This window comes from Trichomycterus rosablanca, chromosome 21, assembly GCF_030014385.1.
Source record: "Trichomycterus rosablanca isolate fTriRos1 chromosome 21, fTriRos1.hap1, whole genome shotgun sequence".
Lineage (NCBI taxonomy): Eukaryota > Metazoa > Chordata > Actinopteri > Siluriformes > Trichomycteridae > Trichomycterus > Trichomycterus rosablanca.
In genome coordinates, this window is record NC_086008.1 from 13,296,925 (window position 1) to 13,314,985 (window position 18,061).

The following is an 18,061-nucleotide window of genomic DNA, read 5'->3' on the forward strand; positions in this document are numbered from 1 at the left end:
ACATTACAAAGCTAAAATAAACTCATCTGCACTAGGTTCATTTTAGACGATTAAATAAAAACTGAATGATGTTGCTACATTTTTAATACAAACCTACTTTATATACTGCATAGTTTTGCTGAAAATGAACCAGCAGGAAGTCACTTTGGTTTGTCAGAGACCTAATCAAAATATTACAGGACGCTATATTACATTATGTTAATATATATTACTGTTACTTTCACCAAAATAGATTCATTTATTAGCTTAAACTTTAAACTCTTAGTTATGTAATAAACAAAGTACAGTGATGACAGGTCCATGGTTAACCACCAGCAGCCAACAAGCCACAAGACAACGACTGGAAGAGGCACATACTGGAAATTCTACATTAACATCTATTAAAACAAATAAAAACCCACCTAAATGAATCAAATTCATCAGAAGTAATTATATCCAGTCCTGTTTTAATGAAACATACATGACATTATCACACTTTTTCTAGGTCCATGGTTGCATCATTTACATTTAAATTTTCAGCATTTAGCAGATGCTTTTATCCAAAGTGACTTACAGTACTGTGACAGTATATTGTCTAAGCAATTGAGGGTTAAGAGCCTTGCTCAGGGGCCCAACATGATCATGATCTTCTAATGTTTTATATTTTAAAGGTTTCAGAATTTTGGTTTACAGAGCTGTAAAAACATGCAAACCTGAGAAATCTCTCAAAAATGTGAATGCGGTTAGTTTTTGAGTTATGTATTCTCCTTTCAGTGTTGCGTATTTTGCAGATGTGGATGTCTCAACACAGCAAATAGGTTAGCCTAATGGACCAAGAGATTTTCTACTTCAACACAATGTAATTGCAATTTTATTTTAACATAATCCTGATTCATTCTGTTACACTGACATTATGTTAATGAATGTTATAATTCGGCAGTTGTAAGGACTGAGTTGTCAATCATGTTTTGCATCAGTTTGCAGTACAGCACTGCAGCTCTGTGTCTGCCTGATCATCCTGTTAATTTTTCACCCTTTTAATAATGGAAACATTAATATTAAAACTAGTAGACCACATTTTAACAGATCTTAGCAACATACACTGCTCAGGCATAACATTAAAACCACCTCCTTGTTTCTACACTCACTGTCCATTTTATCAGCTCCACTTACCATATAGGAGCACTTTGTAGTTCTACAATAATCTCTGCATACTTTTTAAGCCTTCTTTCACCCTGTTCCTTAATGGTCAGGACCACTACAGAGCAGGTATTATTTGGGTGGTGGATCATTCTCAGCACTGCAGTGACACTGACATGGTGGTGGGGTGTTAGTGTGTGTTGTGCTGGTATGAGTGGATAAGACACAGCAATGCTGATGGAGTTTTTAAACACCCCACTGTCACTGCTGGACTGAGAATAGTCCACCAACCAAATATAGCCAGCCAACGCCGCCCCGTAGGCAGCGTCCTGTGGCCACGGATGAAGGTCTAGAAGATGACCAACTCAAACAGCAGCAATAGATGAGCGATCGTCTCTGACTTTACATCTACAAGGTGGACCAACTAGGTGTTTTAAAAGTCTAAAAAGGCTAAGAAGGCTTTAGAAGGCTAAAAAGTATGTAGAGAAATAGATGGACTACAGTCAGTAATTGTAGAACTACAAAGTGCTTCTATATGGTAAGTGGAGCTGAAAAAATGGACAGTGAGTGTAGAAACAAGGAGGTGGTTTTAATGTTATGGTTGATCGGTATATATATATATATTGCGAGGTGGCTGATAGTGTATTGACATAGTGTAACTATTATTATTCTATTCATATACAAATTAATCATGTTATGTAGGATTTCTCCTGTTTCATGTTCATTCAGATTACATTTGGCACTTATTATTAGTATTATATAATGCATAATGTCTTTTTTTAAGGTATATAATTATTTAGCAGATGCACGAGTAGTGTTGCTAGTATTTTTCTATTAGGTTGCTTATTAATCCTGTTTATACACTTTTACTGTGTGTACTGATTTTTGACAAAAAACGTCAATCGTAATTCAACTGACATCCCTGCATCACTCAAAATGACAAAACTGTTTATAGCATGGCCAGATGTTTTTCCTTCCCCCACCAGCTGTGTAATGTGGTCCCTCTAAACCCCAGTCTTCAAAATCACCTTCCCAAATGTGACCAGACATAAAGAATTGAGGGCACACTTATTCAAGATCTGCTTTTGGTTCCTTTAAATGTCTTTGTATACCTGAAGTTTTACCCCCAGAGTTAATAACGCCCCACTTAAATGTGGAGTTTTAACAGCAAACATACAGTAATTGTAATTAATATTATTAATTTTTTATTTTCTCTATTAATTTATGCATTTTCTCCCATTTTCTCCCGATTTTAGCATAGTCAATCTGTCTTCCGCTGCTGGGGATCCCTGATTGCATTCAAAGAGGGTATATTGCTGCTCACGTCTCCTCCGACACGTGCGCAGTCCTAGCGGACCCCTTCTTTTCGCCCATGCACTCTGCACAGGCACCTCTATCTGCTAATCAGGGTCCTTACACAGCATTTGAAGACCGCACCCACATAGTCCGGCCATCCCGCCCCCTAGCAGACACACAGTGGCCACGTAGTGCCGACCGGTGGCAACGCCAAGTTTCACGCCGATGAGTTCAGAATCTCTGCACTGGTGTGCTAGTGGAATATCCCGCTGTGCCACCTGGGCGCAGTAATTAATATTATTTTAATCAGTCGATCAAAATACATTACACCAGCACACTGCATGTGTCAGTCTAGTCATGCCTGCTCCTTAATGACCTGGTCTGTGTATTTTCAATATAGCAGCTGCAGCAAAATACAGCAGCTTAGAGAGACTAAACTGTAACGTCACTGTTTTTAACCATTGTTTTAGAAATGTACATGCAAAAGGCCTGCAGTAATTATTAATTGCTATAAACAATTGAGCTCATTAAATTTCATTTCTGTTTGACGGCATCTAATATGCTAGGAACAAATGTTGCATTAAATTAATATTACTTTATTGTCAGCTATGTATATTATAAACTGTGGGCTCTTAAAAGCATTAAGACAGTTTATGGCTAAGCACTCAAGTACAGGGTTAATAAATAATGAGTTATATTGACCTTATGCTAATGAATGTTATAACTTGGGAGTTATAGGAACTGCTGAAATGTCAATCATGTTTTATTCTCAGCTTCTCCAGTCTGTCTGATCACCCTATTAATTTTTTTTAATTCTTTTTAATAATGGAAACATTAATACTCAAACTACTAGACCAAATCTGAACATATCTTGGATGTGGCTTATCATTAAGATCCTAATTAAATATCAATAAGTCAAGAGTGCTGTTGCATCTCAAAATTTGTATGTCTGTGTAAATATACATGATATTGTTCATTAACCACTTCATCATGCCAGCTTCTGTTTCTCAGAAAACACTCTGCAAGGCAGAGGAATATCCCGGACAGGAGTCCATCCATGGCAGGGTTTACCCATAAACACCCCCCCCTTCCTTTTCCCCCAACTTACAATATAGCCAATCATCCTTGTGTGTGTACCTGCCTGGCTGGCCGATAGCACTGCTGAGGTTCGAACCCAGATCTTAGTGATGGTGGGCTTTCACCCTTGACTAGTCTGCTTTCACCCTGTTCTTCAATGGTCAGGACCCCCCACAGGACCACTACAGAGCAGGTATCCCCTCTATTAGACACTCCTACCTAGTCGGTCCACCTTGTAGAAGTCAGAGACGATCACTCATCTATTGCTGCCGTTTGAGGTGGTCATCTAGACCTTCATCAGTGGTCACAGGACACTGCCCACAGGCCGCTGTTGGCTGGATATTTTTGGTTCTTTACTTTCCCTCTGGGATTAATAAATTGATCTATCTATCTATCTATCTATCTATCTATCTATCTATCTATCTATCTATCTATCTATCTATCTATCTATCTATCTATCTATCTATCTATCTATCAGTACTGGCACTGGTCTTACCGCTCAACATCTATCTGCATTTTAAATAGAATGCATGCAAATTTAATATTAATCCCTTAATAGAAATGCACATGCAACTTCTCTCTGAATACCATTACTAGAAACTCTAATTTTATCTATTTTCTGTACCCCAATCGTAGATTTGGCATGAGTGCAATTCTAATTGCTCTTAAAAATCTCTTTACGTATAATTTGTAAACATGTGTTTATTTGATTTCAGTAAAACTACATGGGTGTGGCAGAATAAAAGCTCCATATGAGAGAGCATAACCCTTCCAACTAAGTGCACTTCCAACTAAGCTCAAACCTGTTAGCTTTTAACATCACCTAGCTCTTTCAATAATAATAATAATCCACATGGTTTTGTCATGTTATACCCAAATCATCAAAAACTCTTTATCTGCTGTTCTGCAAAAAGTAAAGGTTTCATTCTTACCCTTCATTAGGTCTTGCCTAAAGCAGTATACATTGATCAGCCATAACATTAAAATCACCTCCTTGTTTCTACATTCACTGTCCATTTTATCAGCTCCACTTACCATACAGAAGCACTTTGTAGTTCTACAATTACTGACTGTAGTCTATCTGTTTCTCTACATACTTTTTTAGCCTGCTTTCACCCTGTTCGTCAATGGTCAGGACCCCCACAGGACCACCACATAGCAGGTATTATTTAGGTGGTTGATGATTCTCAGCACTGCAGTGACACTGACATGGTGGTGGTGTGTTAGTGTGTGTTGTGCTGGTATGAATGGATCAGACACAGCAGCGCTGCTGGAGTTTTTAAATACCATGTCCACTCACTGTCCACTCTATTAGACACTCCTACCTAGTTGGTCCACCTTGTAGATGTAAAGTCAGAGACGATCGCTCATCTATTGCTGCTGTTTGAGTTGGTCATCTTCTAGACCTTCATCAGTGGTCACAGGACGCTGCCCACGGGGCGCTGTTGGCTGGCTATTTTTGGTTGGTGAACTATTCTCAGTCCAGCAGTGACAGTGAGGTGTTTAAAAACTCCAGTGGCGCTGCTGTGTCTTATCCACTCATACCAGCACAACACACACTAACACACCACCACCATGTCAGTGTCACTGCAGTGCTGAGAATTGTCAGTCAGTAATTGTAGAACTACAAAGTGCTTCTATATGGTAGGTGGAGTTAAAATAGACAGTGAGTGTAGAAACAAGGAGGTGGTTTTAATGTTATGGCTGATCAGTGTACAAATATAATTAAAAAAACCTTTACTTTGCAATAATGTATATACAGCACAGTGTTGTCTAGTTAACTCCACCCACTTCAATGTACATTTCTTATTTAATTATGGTATGTATTTTTTTACGTACTCATTTCCATTCAGTGGCTTATAATTTTATCACATTTAATCTTCCAAAATAAGGCTTAAAAAAAAGTATTATATTAAATCTACAAGGTGAGTAAAGCTGTTGCCTTTCTACATCAGGACGATGGATCTGGTGTCCGGGAGCCGAAGTCCCACCAGACCTCCACACACCAGCACAGAGGAGGCCAACAGGATAGGAATGGCCTTTGTAATACTGACCAAAGAGCCGAAAATCAGGTTCCCAAGTACTGCTGCCAGCTTACATAAGGCATTACAAAAGCCAAAACCAGTACACCTGTAAAAACGACAACGAGATTACATGTGTTAGAGTGTAGCGTAGGTGTTTGAATATGATTGTGTTTCCAAATGCCCCGTACAGACCTTCTGTCAGTAGGAAATAGCTCTACTGTGACGACGTCCAGTGAGTTCCAGGCTGAAATACTGAGACCGTTGTAAAGGCAGAGCATCCCAATCATCATGGCCTCGCTAGTGCCAAACCAGAGAAAGAAGCAGCTGATTCCGGAAAGGATCATAGAGAAGCCTGAGAGCACACAAAAGCACAGAGATTAAGCAACCAGTCAGTCAGTCTAAACAAGGATTGCACATAGCTTCGTCTGAACATGTTATTTCAGTAAAAATTTTTTCCTATTTTTTATAGAACGTAAGGAAGTGCATGTTATTGCTCAGCCTAGATGCTTATTAAAGAGGTGCGTCCTTTTTTTCTCCCCATTTTCCTCCCTTGGCGCAGTAGATTTTTTGTCCTCCGCTGCTGAGGGATACCCAATTGCATCCGAGGAGAGCATGTTGCTGCACACGCCTCTTCCGACACATGCAAAGCCCTCCTCTTCTCACCCCTGCATTCTGCACAGGCGCTCCCTTACACAGCGTATGAAGACCCAGTCCACCAACTCACCCACCCACACACAGTCCGGTTGCCCCCCCTGCAGATACGGTGGCCAATTAGTATCTGCTGCAGGCACTGCCAATTATGCCCGCCAGATGGCCATACTGAGTTTCGAGCCAAGGAGTTCAGAATCTCGGTGCTGGTGTGCTAGTGGAATACCCCCAAAAAGGTGGGTCTTTTTTTTTCTCCCCAATTTTCCCCCCTAATCTAGTCGTGTCCAATTACCCTGATTGCGTCCTCTATACTGATTCGACTGAGATACGCCCCCTCCGGCACGTACAGTCAGTACAGACTGCATTTTTGACGGGCACTGTGTACGGAGGGCCACACCCCCATCAGCATTACGTCTCAGCCCTGTGCAGGCGCCATCAGTCAGCCAGCAGGGGACGCAGTCGCACCAGTTATGAGGACCTATGATCCGACTTTCTTACCCTCTAACCCTGAACAAAACCAATCGTTGTTCATGCTGCCGCCCAGTCCAGTCGGAGAGGCAGAGCTGAGATTCGATATGATGTATTCGAAACCCCAACTCTGGTGCGCTAGCGTACTTTACCGCTGCACCACCTGAGCGGCTTAAAGAGGTGGGTCTTTAATCATCTTTAGGCAGAAAGGCAGTACAGAAAAGACCCTTGATGCTTGTTTTCCCTGAGTTCTGGGTGGATGAAGATGAGCTTGGAGGTTGCATGGTACAGAGCGGGGTTTTATGAGATCTCTAAGGTAGCTTGGGGCTGGTCCATTTTTGGCTTTGTAAACTTGTGGGCAGCTACAGGAAGCCAGTGTAGAGAACGCAGCAGTGGGGTGATGTGGCAGTGTTTGGGTTGGTTGAAAACCGTACAAGCAGCTGCATTTTGAATGAGTTGCAGGGGTTTAATAGTGCAGCGGTCCCCAACCGGTCTGGTCCGTGGGCTATTTATTACCGGGCCACACAGAAAGAATTAATAATTAGAGATTGCTAAAAAAAAAAAGCAGTTTTTAGTGCTTCTATTTCGGGTATTATTGTCTTATTGTCACCCCTAGGTGGGAGCAGCATCTTGTTGCAACATAAAAAGCTCATTTGACATCGTTTGTGAGCAATAATATTAAATCCTCCCTTCCCTGCCGGTCCGTGAAATTGTATCTTATATGAAACCGGTCCGTGGTGCAAAAAAGGTTAGGAAACGCTGTAATAGTGGACAAGTGATAACCTGCCAGAAAGGGGGTTGCAGTAGTCCAGCCGAGAGATTACCAGTGACTGGACAAGAATCTGAGTGGCTTTCATAGAGAGAAATGGCTGAATCTTCTGGCGTTGTAAAGAAAAAACCGGCATGATCTTGTCATGTTGACTACATGAGTAGAGAAGGACAGCTGGTTATCCACCACAACACCTCATACATAGGTCTCATATATTATCAGATGGCTTGATCTGTCTGACTCGGCTCTTCCTTGTCTGACTAAGTATTTAAGCATTAATAAGGAAGTACATTTGAGAGCAGGAGTGCATAATTTAGAATAGAACCACTGCTGTTGGGTAGACTGTGATGTTATGAACTACAGTCAGATTTTCCTGCTTACCTAGCATCGATAACCGCCCGGTTTTATCCATTAGCAGGGCAGATACTATATTTCCCGGAAGTACAGCCAGCGTCCCCAGGAAGTTTACAAAGTAGACCCAATAAGCACTGTAGTCTTCTTCAAACGTTATCTGACAACCAGTTTTGTTGTGAACAAATGTGCTGTTTATGACTTTTGTGTTTATCAGTTTGGTCTCATCAATATCTGTGGATGAAAAAACACAAAAAAAAGTAAATAAATTGTAATTTTCTATACAGTATTACAGATAACATTACAGCTCAGAAGGCACAGAAGTTCACAGAAGTGAGAAAAGGAAGGAAATACAGAGTGCCTAGCAAGATTCTCCAAACATGTTCAAGCTTTTTATATGAATACATAATAAGCACTAGCAGGTGATTGCCAAAGTGTATAGAGGGAAATTGGATAAATGTAAATGTATAATTATATAAAAAAAAAACAATGAGATATTATGCCAAAAATAAATAAAAGACCTCTTAACAATTAGTTCAGTCACTGGTTGACAGTACAACACTAAAACTGTGGTTTAAATTTTTAGTTTGGTCCAGTAACAAAATGTACATATTAAGAATATAAAAACAAAGTAGTCCATGAAACATGTTATAAGAATTAATATAAATTCTTAGAATTATTATATATTATTAAAATAATCTTATAAAATATATTATAATATATATACTGATTGTAGTCCATCTGTTTCTCTACATACTTTATTAGCCTGCTTTCACCCTGGTATTATTTGGGTGGTGGGTCATTATCAGCACTGCAGTGACACTGACATGGTGGTGGTGTGTTAGTGTGTGTTGTGCTGGTATGAGTGGATAAGACACAGCAGTGCTGATGGAGTTTTTAAACACCTCACAGTCACTGCTGGACTGAGAATAGTCCACCAACCTAAAATATCCAGCCAACAGCGCCCTGTGGTCTAGATGACCAACTCAAACAGCAGCAATAGGTAAGCGATCGTCTCTGACTTTACATCTAAAAGGTGGACCAACTAGGTAGGAGTGTCTAATAGAGTGGACAATGAGTGGACACAGTATTTACAAACTCCAGCAGAGCTGCTGTGTCTGATCTATTCATACCAGCACAACACACATCAACACACCACCACCATGTCAGTGTCACTGCAGTGCTGAGAATGATCCACCACCTAAATAATACCTGCTCTGTGGTGGGTGTCCTGACCATTAAAGAACAGGGTGAAAGAAGGCTAAAAAGGTATGTAGAGAAACAGATGGACTACAGTCAGTAATTGTAGAACTACAAAGTGCTTCTATATGGTAAGTGGAGCTGATAAAATGGACAGTGAGTGTAGAAACAAGGAGGTGGTTTTAATGTTATGGCTGATCAGTGTATATTGTTAGAATTCATGTTATTAGAAATATATATGTATACATATAATATTAGAGTTACGTATATAATAACGTATTAATATACAACTATCTTTTTTACATTGTAAGACATCAAAATTATCAAGCCTGGTGATATAAAAAAAGAAAAAAAAAAACTGTAATTTACCTGTACTGTAGAAGAAAGAGTCCAGAATGGTGCAGTTTTTAAATAAGGAGTTTAGAGAGGAAACATCTTCAAAGTAGCAGTTTTGAAACGTGGTGTTAATGAAAGTAACTGACTTTAACTTTATATGTACGAATCTGTGGTAAAGTAGTAAAAATAAAAACTTTAGACACAACATTCAGGACAGGATCACATCACAACGTTTGTTGAGATAGCAGTTTTGCACATAGGTCTTTGAATTCATGTTACAGAAGGACATCAGTAACACTTATGAATCCTTTAAATGTAAGAGAGACATCTGTATGAATAAGACAGGAGACTGTCCACACAATTTGTATATGGTCATGTGGAGGCTGATTTACCTGTCGTTGTTGAATACACCGTTGGTGTGGATCTGGTTCTCTAAGGTGAAGTTAAATGTGAAGTCCTCGGTTTGTTCGTTGGAGTGCCGCTGAACTTTAGAAGCGTACTCATCAGCTTGAAGATGCTTGATCACATCAGGAAACCAAACAGACAAGCCGTAGTACCTGCAAGAGTGCAGCACATAAATCCACACATGCAGTCCATTGTTGCTTTTTACAACCACTTTTACACTTACTGCTGCATTAACTTTACTATCAGACTCCTGTAAGTGATTCAGAATGCAGCTTCTCCACATCACCCCACTGCTGTGCTCTCTTTATTTAGATTTATATATTTATATATATAGATGTCATTTTTTTAATTTTTTGAAGAACCCTTGTTCACACTGCCTGGCCAAAAAAAAGGTCACACACTCTAATATTTGGTTGGACCGCCTTTAGCTTTGATTACGACACGCATTCGCTGTGGCATCGTTTCCACAAGCTTCTGCAATGTCACAACATTTATTTCTGTCCAGAGTTGCATTAATTTCTCCCCAAGATCTTGTATTGATGATGGGAGATTTGGACCACTGCGCAAAGTCTTCTCCAGCACATCCCAAAGATTCTCAATGGGGTTCAGGTCTGGACTCTGTGGTGGCCAATCCATGTGTAAAAATGATGTCTCGTGCTCCCTGATCCCTCTCTTTCACAATTTGAGCCCGATGAATCCTGGCATTGTCATCTTGGAATATTCCCGTGTCATCAGGGAAGAAAAAATCCATTGATGGAATAACCTGGTCGTTCAGTATGTTCAGGTAGTCAGCTGACCTCATTCTTTGGGCACATAACGTTGCTGAACCTAGACCTGACCAACTGCAGCAACCCCAGATCATAGCACTGCCCCGACAGGCTTGTACGGTAGCCACTAGGCATGATGGGTGCATCACTTCAGCCGCCTCTCTTCTTACCCTGATGCGCCCATCACTCTGGAACAGGGTAAATCTGGACTCATCAGACCACATGACCTTCTACCATTGCTCCAGAGTCCAATCTTTATGCTCCCTAGCAAATTGAAGCCGTTTCTGCCGGTTAGCCTCACTGACAAGTGGTTTTCTTAAGGCTACACAGCTGTTTAGTCCCAATCCCTTGAGTTCCCTTCGCACTGTGCGTGTGGAAATGCTCTTACTGTCACTATTAAACATCTCCCTGAGTTCTGCTGTAGTTTTTCTACCATTTGATTTCACCAAACGTTTAAGTGATCGCCGATTTTTTTCCGACCACATTCTTTCCTCGAAGATGATGTTTCCCCCACTGTCTTTCCACTTTTTTAATAATGCGTTGTGGCTGTAAAATTAGGATTTTTTTTTTTAAAGAGCAATGATACACTTTCCAGTACAGTTTAAAGATGCAAGGGTGATTCCTTTTCACAAGAAAGGTAGTAAATTAAATGAAGAAAATTATAGGCCAATATCTATTCTAAGTACTTTATCAAAGATAATCGAAAAGATTATCTTTGAACAAATAAATGATTATTTGACTGGCCAAAATCTTATTTATGAATTTCAATCTGGTTTTAGGAAGTCTCATTCCACTGATACGTGTTTACTTTATTTAACTGATTTTATTAGAAGCGAGATAGATAAAGGGAATTTATGCGGCATGGTAATGTTGGACCTACAGAAGGCTTTTGATACTGTTGACCATGAGATTTTATTGACAAAGATAAAAGCTATTGGTTTTAAGGATATTGCTGTAAAATGGGTTGCTTCATATTTAAAAGGACGTAAACAGCAGGTGGAAATAGGAGGTGTTTTATCCTTACCCAGATTTATTGATTGTGGGGTTCCCCAAGGAAGTGTATTGGGTCCACTCTTTTTCCTTTTGTATATCAACGATTTAGAGTCGATATGTTCATGTAAACTTCTTTTGTACGCAGATGATTCAGCACTTTTATTTTCTGACAAAGATAAAAGTATTATAGAACGTACATTAAGTGATGAATTATTAAAGGTTAGTAGGTGGTTGTCCGAGAATAGGTTGTCTCTTCATTTGGAAAAATCAGAATCAATTTTATTTGGAACGAGAGTAAAATTAAACAAGATCTCAGTTTTTAATGTGGTTGTGGGGGACATTGTGTTAAAAACCAGGGACTCAGTTACATATTTAGGATGTATTTTAGATAGATATATATCAGGTAGGGGTCAGGCAGATAAGATTTTAACTAAGATTAATCAAAGAATTAGGTTTCTTGCAAGAATTTCAAAGTTTATAGATAGAAAAACTATGATTACCTTGTCAGGGGCTTTGGTTCAGCCTTTTTTTGATTATGCCTGTTGTTCATGGTATAATGGCATTGCAAAACAGATTAAAACTAGGCTTCAAACATCTCAAAATAAATTAGTTAGGGTTATTTTAAACCTCCCCATGAGAACCCATTTGGAAATGAATCATTTTCAAATGATTGGGTGGTTAAAAGTTCAGGATAGGGTTGCTCTGATAGAATTGGGTAACGCGTACAAGATTATACATGGAACTGTTCCACAGTATTTTAAAAATTATTTTATTCAGGTGAGGGATGTTCATGGTTATTTTACAAGAAGATCATCCACAGATTTAGTACTGCCATGCTGTAAAAGTAAAGTGGGTAGGGATTCTTTCAGGTTTATAGCAGTATCGTTGTGGAATCGTTTGCCAGGGCCTTTTAAAATATGCGACAGTTTGCAAGGGTTTAGACAGGCTGTTAAGGAATGGTTGTATGAAAAGGGAACGTTTGCTAATTAAAAGTTTTAATAATGTTTATGAATTAAATTGAATATATTGTGTTATGTTATAATGATTATATTACGATGGCATGCTTGCTATGCTGCTGATTGTTGGACCTGATTATGTATAGGGACCACAATGGAAATAAGTCTATGGACTTTTTGTGTTATCCCTGACTGTTTCAGTTTTTTATAGGAGGTATTGTATCTATTTATAAAATATGAAATGGTTCAATAAAATCAAATCAAATCAAATCAAATCATGATGACTTAGTAGTTACTGTATTGAAGTATTTGAGTTTTGATCAAAAGGTTAAAAGTTGAAACCCCACCACCACTAACCTATGGCCCGCAAAGATTTTAACCTCAGTATCCCAAGACCATTTGGGTAAAAGCACCTAAATATTGGCTTTAACGTGAGCATGTAAACCAGTAGCAATATTCATTACCAGTAAAGGTAAACTGAGTAAAAATAAACGAATGCCCGTAGAAGCTAAGATACTTACCCGAATGACAGTGTAAACCACACAATAGCCAGTTTGACAGTACTATCCTTTACTGGGTAATTAAAACACTTCATCAGGGTCACCCAGATCTGAAAGAGAAAGTAAATGTGTTATTTGTTGTAGTATGACAACATTTATACCTCCTTACTCTATTTCTGATTAATCTAGATCGTGTCCTGATTCATACATTGGCTATTTTACCATTGCGGGGGGTCCAGTTCACTGGGTGAAAGGGGGAAAAATCCCGGTACAGCTTGCCAGTTCATCACAGGGCAAGCAAACAAACACAAAAATACACTGATAAGTCATAACATTAAAACCACCTCCTTGTTTCTACACTCACTGTACAATTACTGACTGTAGTCAATCTGTTTCTCTGCATGCTTTGTTTGCCTGCTTTCACCCTGTTCTTCAATGGTCAGGACCCCCACAGGTGTGTTGTGCTGGTATGAGTGAATCAGACACAGCAGTGCTGCTGGAGTTTTTAAACACCTCACTGCCACTGCTGGCCTTAGAATAGTCCACCAACCAAAAATATCCAGCCAACAGCTCCCCGTGGGCAGCGTCCTGTGGCCACTGATGAAGGCCTAGAAGGTGACTAACTCAAACAGCAGCAATAGATGAGCGATCATCTCTTAAATTACATCTACTAGGTGGACCAACTAGGTAGGAGTGTCTAATAGAGTGGACAGTGAGTGGACACGGTATTTAAAAACTCCAGCAGCGCTGCTGTGTCTGATCCACTCATACCAGCACAACACACACTAACACACCACCACCATATCGGTGTCACTGCAGTGCTGAGAATGGTCCACCACTCAAAAAAAATCCTTCTTTGTGGTGGTCCTGTTGGGGTCCTGACCATTAAAGAAGAGCATGAAAGGGGGCTAACAAAGCATGCAGAGAAATATATGGACTACAGTCAGTAATTGTAAAACTACAAAATGCTTCTATATAGTAAGTGGAGCTGATAAAATGGACAGTGAGTGTAGAAACAAGGAGGTAGTTTTAATGTTATGGCTGATCAGTGTATGTTAATGATACAGTCTCAGGTGGGTAGAGTCTTCTGTTTTTACCACCTCTCTCATACTGCTGTAACAAGTTAATTTCCCCAAGGAAATCAATCAAGTCTCATCTTATGATTTTCTGTTTTAATAGGATGTAATTATGAGGGAATACAGACAACAAATGTTCTTATTCATTTAACATGGGGAAAAAATTACACCATAATTAAACCACCAGAGCTGTACTGAACCTGTCGGGAAGAGCTAGTTGGCATGCAGAAATAAGCCACCCAGACAATGTAAATACACAGGTGTGCGTCCCAAGTCTGAATATTATTGACCTTTTTAAGAGTGTGTTGACTTTCACAAATATGACAATGTGTGAATACACAAACTTACCAGGTGTAAATATGGTTCATGTAAATAAACTGACTGTAAAACTTGCTATTAAAAGTAACACTCACCCCATTAAGCTCCGTCTTCATTCGGAAAATATTTTTGGACACAAAGTTACCGCTCTCTGGGTGCATCTCCACAAACTCATCAATCTGCTTTGGGATCTTGATTCTGTTTACCTTTAATCAGAAACAGATCAAATCAAGTTTAAATTATTTCTGTTTATTGCACAGTGAGTACTGAAATAAAAAAAAGGAAACATTTCTTGACATGAAAGTAACTGAATTACAATTAAAAACACAGTGAAGCTCCTTTTTGTTCAGTGATTATCAATTAACAGTACTAGCAAATTATTATTGTTGTTATTATTATTAATAATAGTAATAATAATAGTAATAATAGTTATAATAATAATAACAAAAATAATAGTAATAATAATAATGGCCGCTCAGGTTGCGCAGCGGTAAAATACACTAGCACACCAAAGCTGGGTTTCCGAATACATCGTATCGAATCTCAGCTCTGCCATCCGACTGGGCGGCTGCATGAACAACGATTGGCTGTTCATGGGTCCTCATAACTGGTGCAATTACGACCTCTGCTGGCTGATTGATGGCGCCTGCACAGGGCTGAGGAATAATGCTGATCAAGGTGTGGCTCTCTGTGCACAGTGCTGATCGGTATATATGAACTTGACTTGTGCAGGTGAAAATTGCAGTCTGTACTGAGCACGTTTTGGAGGGGGCATGTGTCAGTTGAGAAGCGTCCTCAGTCAGCAGTGGAGGGTTGTATCGGTAGAGGATGCAATCAGGGTAATTGGACACAACTAAATTAGTTGGTTGGAGGGTTGGAAAAATAGAAAATTAAAAAAAATATATATAATAATAATAACAGTTATAATAATAACAATAATAATAACAGTTATAATAATAATAATAATAATAGTAATAATAATAACAACAACAACAATAGTAATATATTAACAATAACAATAATAGCAATAATAATAGTAGTAAGAATAATAGTTACAATAATAGTTACAGTAATAATAATAGTAATAATAACAATAGTAATAATAATAATAACAATAATAATAGCAATAATAATAATAGCAGTTATAATAATAGTTATAATAATAGTAATAATAACAACAACAACAATAGTAATAATAATAATAATAATAGTAATAATAATAATTTTTTGTATAAAAGATTAATGAGCAAAATCCTTAGATGTTTTCATTTTATAATTTAATCAAAATCTGATGAGTTTCAAGTTAGGACGAAGCCAAACAATGGCATCAACCAGAATGTCTATCTCATTAAATTTTGTTGCATGGTTATAAAAGTGAATCCTCTCTGAAGCCAAGTGAGAGGCTATGTTACAGAATCAAACCCTATGGTGCAAATGTCCAAATGTATAATGCTACAGAGTGTTTGTACGGCGTCCATGATGACCAGACTTAAACCTAATTCAGGCTTTATGGAAGTGCAGACTGTGAGGTTGGGGTTTTATTGAGAAATGACTTGACATCCCATCACAAACCATTAAAAAACACAGAGGTAGCTCAGTGGTTATGGTACTGGACTAGTAATCAGAAGGTTGCAGGTTCAAGCCTCACTACTGCCAGGTTGACACTGTCGGGCCCTGAGCAAGTTATTGCTAACCTGTATTCAGTCAGAATTGTCGCTTTGGATCAATGTTAATGAAAGAGCATTCCAAAAAGAGTTGATCTGGGTGCTAAAGTGGCCCTAATCTTTTTCTAATCATTAAATACTTAACAAATAGTTGTTATAAAACCTCATAAAGCCTTTGAGTGACTTCTATGTAATGTTTTAAATGCAAATGCCTGTGGCAGGCAAAGAAATCATACATGGATGAAGTGAAAACTGAGGGTGTTAAGCCTTGATAAAAGCCGTCATCTCTCTATTTCTCCCCACTGTGTATCTGTAAATGACAGAACTGTCTCTGAAAGCCTTTGTTACAAGACAAACCCGTCGCTTCTCAGCTTTTACATCACGTTATTCAGATACAGCGCTTAATTTAGCTTTAACTCGACTCACAGTGAAGACTTTCTCAGGCTGGCCGCGTGCGCGCATGTTTGTGTCGTGAATCTGCTTAAGGATCATCCACGCTTCATCATGCCTCCCCACCTGAGCAGAAAGAGGAAAAAAATCCAGAACGTTAACAGGATTATACGCCACCCGAACGCTGGTGACAGCAACCCGGCTTCCTCCGCAGTAATGGAACGAAGATGCTAGACGTGGAAGTCACGACACACAAGTTGTGAAATCACAGCAGTGTGATGCTGCTCACGCTTGTCCTCGGCAGTTCTATTTTCTTACCTCGAGGTAGAACCTGGGACTTTCAGGCATGAAGGTGAGGGCCACCACAGAGCAGACACATGGCAGGGCACAGACCACCACAAACACCCTCCAGCTGTGGAACTGATATGCCGAACCCATGCTGAAGCTCCATCCTGAAGAGAACAATTAGGAAATAAATTTAAACCAAAACCAGACATCATACACTCATGTACTGACTGGGGCAACTTTAGACTAGCCAATCCACCTAATGGTTGAACTGGATTATTAGAAGTAACTCCAAAGCACATGAGTAAACAAGTCAAACTTCACACAGACAGAATAGTCTAAAATCAGGGATCTAACCCAGGACCTTGGAGCAGTGCAGCACCAACACTTCTACTGTACCACTGGGCTGCCGTTTAAAAAAAAAATCAAATTGCAGTTGTTTGGGCACTCAGGTGGCACACCAATGCAGTGTTCAAGCTCACAAATGTCACCAGTGCTACCTACCTGGCAGAGTGCCCAACAGACTCAATTGGCTGTGCCTAAAGGAGGAAAGGAAGACTGGGTTTCTCCTTGCTGCAGCTGAAATATGCAATCTTGTTTGGAAGCTGGGGTCAGGGCACAGGGTCAGCCGTTGTACAGCACCCCTAGAGCTGACAGAGTTAAGGGCCTTGCTCAAGGGCCCAACAGTGGCTACCGAGCAGAACCTGGATTTCAATCTTCTGGATTTCAATCTTCCGATTGATAGCCCAAAGCTCTACCTACTAGGCTACCACTGTCCCAATACCTTCTGTGATCCTGGCTGTAAGCATATGAATAATATCCTAACCTGTGTCAAGGGGGTCCAAGAATTTGTTTTAAAACACAAAAAGGTGGCGCTCGCCCAGGTGGCGCAGCGGGATATTCTGCTAGCACACCAGCACCGAGTTTCTGAACTCCCCGGTTCGAAACTCGGTGTTGCCACCGGTCGGCTGGGCGCCATCTAGCGACCGTAATTGACAGTGCCTGCAGCAGATACTAATTGGTCATCGTATCTGCAGGGTGGGGCTTCATACGCTGTGTAAGGACCCTGATTGGCGGAAGAGACCCATGTGCGGAATGCAGGAGGAGGGCTGTACATGTGTCGAAAGAGGCGTGTACAGCGACGTGCTATCCTCGGATGGAATCTGGCATCTCTCAGCAGCGGAAGACAAAACTGAGTGCACTAAATCAGGAGAAAAATGGAGAGAAAATGCTTTTTTTTTTTTTTTTTAAGTGGCGCTCAGGTGGTGCAGCGGTAAAATACGCTAGCATGCCAGAGCTGACATTTCGAATTCGTCAGTTAAAAATTCAGCTCCGCCATCCGGCAGGCCGGGCGCCTACATGAACAACGATTGGGTGTTGTTTAAGGGGGTGCCGGACTGGACCTCATAACTGATGCAA

At 39.8% G+C, this 18,061-nt stretch overlaps 1 protein-coding gene across 2 annotated transcripts in view; it reads right to left on the bottom strand.

The window, feature by feature from the left end:
- Positions 1–5,349: 5,349 nt before the first annotated feature.
- Positions 5,350–18,061, bottom strand: part of sv2ca (synaptic vesicle glycoprotein 2Ca) — a 31,867-nt gene continuing 19,155 nt past the window's right edge. Inside the window, exons 4-12 of one of the 2 annotated variants that reach the window (XM_063017675.1) lie at positions 16,676–16,809; positions 16,394–16,483; positions 14,399–14,509; positions 12,931–13,019; positions 9,681–9,845; positions 9,322–9,455; positions 7,783–7,986; positions 5,709–5,868; positions 5,350–5,622 (exon numbers count right to left, since the gene is read on the bottom strand). In XM_063017675.1, coding sequence (XP_062873745.1) covers positions 5,439–5,622; positions 5,709–5,868; positions 7,783–7,986; positions 9,322–9,455; positions 9,681–9,845; positions 12,931–13,019; positions 14,399–14,509; positions 16,394–16,483; positions 16,676–16,809 — 1,271 coding nt within the window. In that variant the 3' untranslated portion in view covers positions 5,350–5,438. The remainder of the gene's footprint in view (positions 5,623–5,708; positions 5,869–7,782; positions 7,987–9,321; positions 9,456–9,680; positions 9,846–12,930; positions 13,020–14,398; positions 14,510–16,393; positions 16,484–16,675; positions 16,810–18,061) is intronic. The other variant, XM_063017676.1, reaches the window with a different exon arrangement.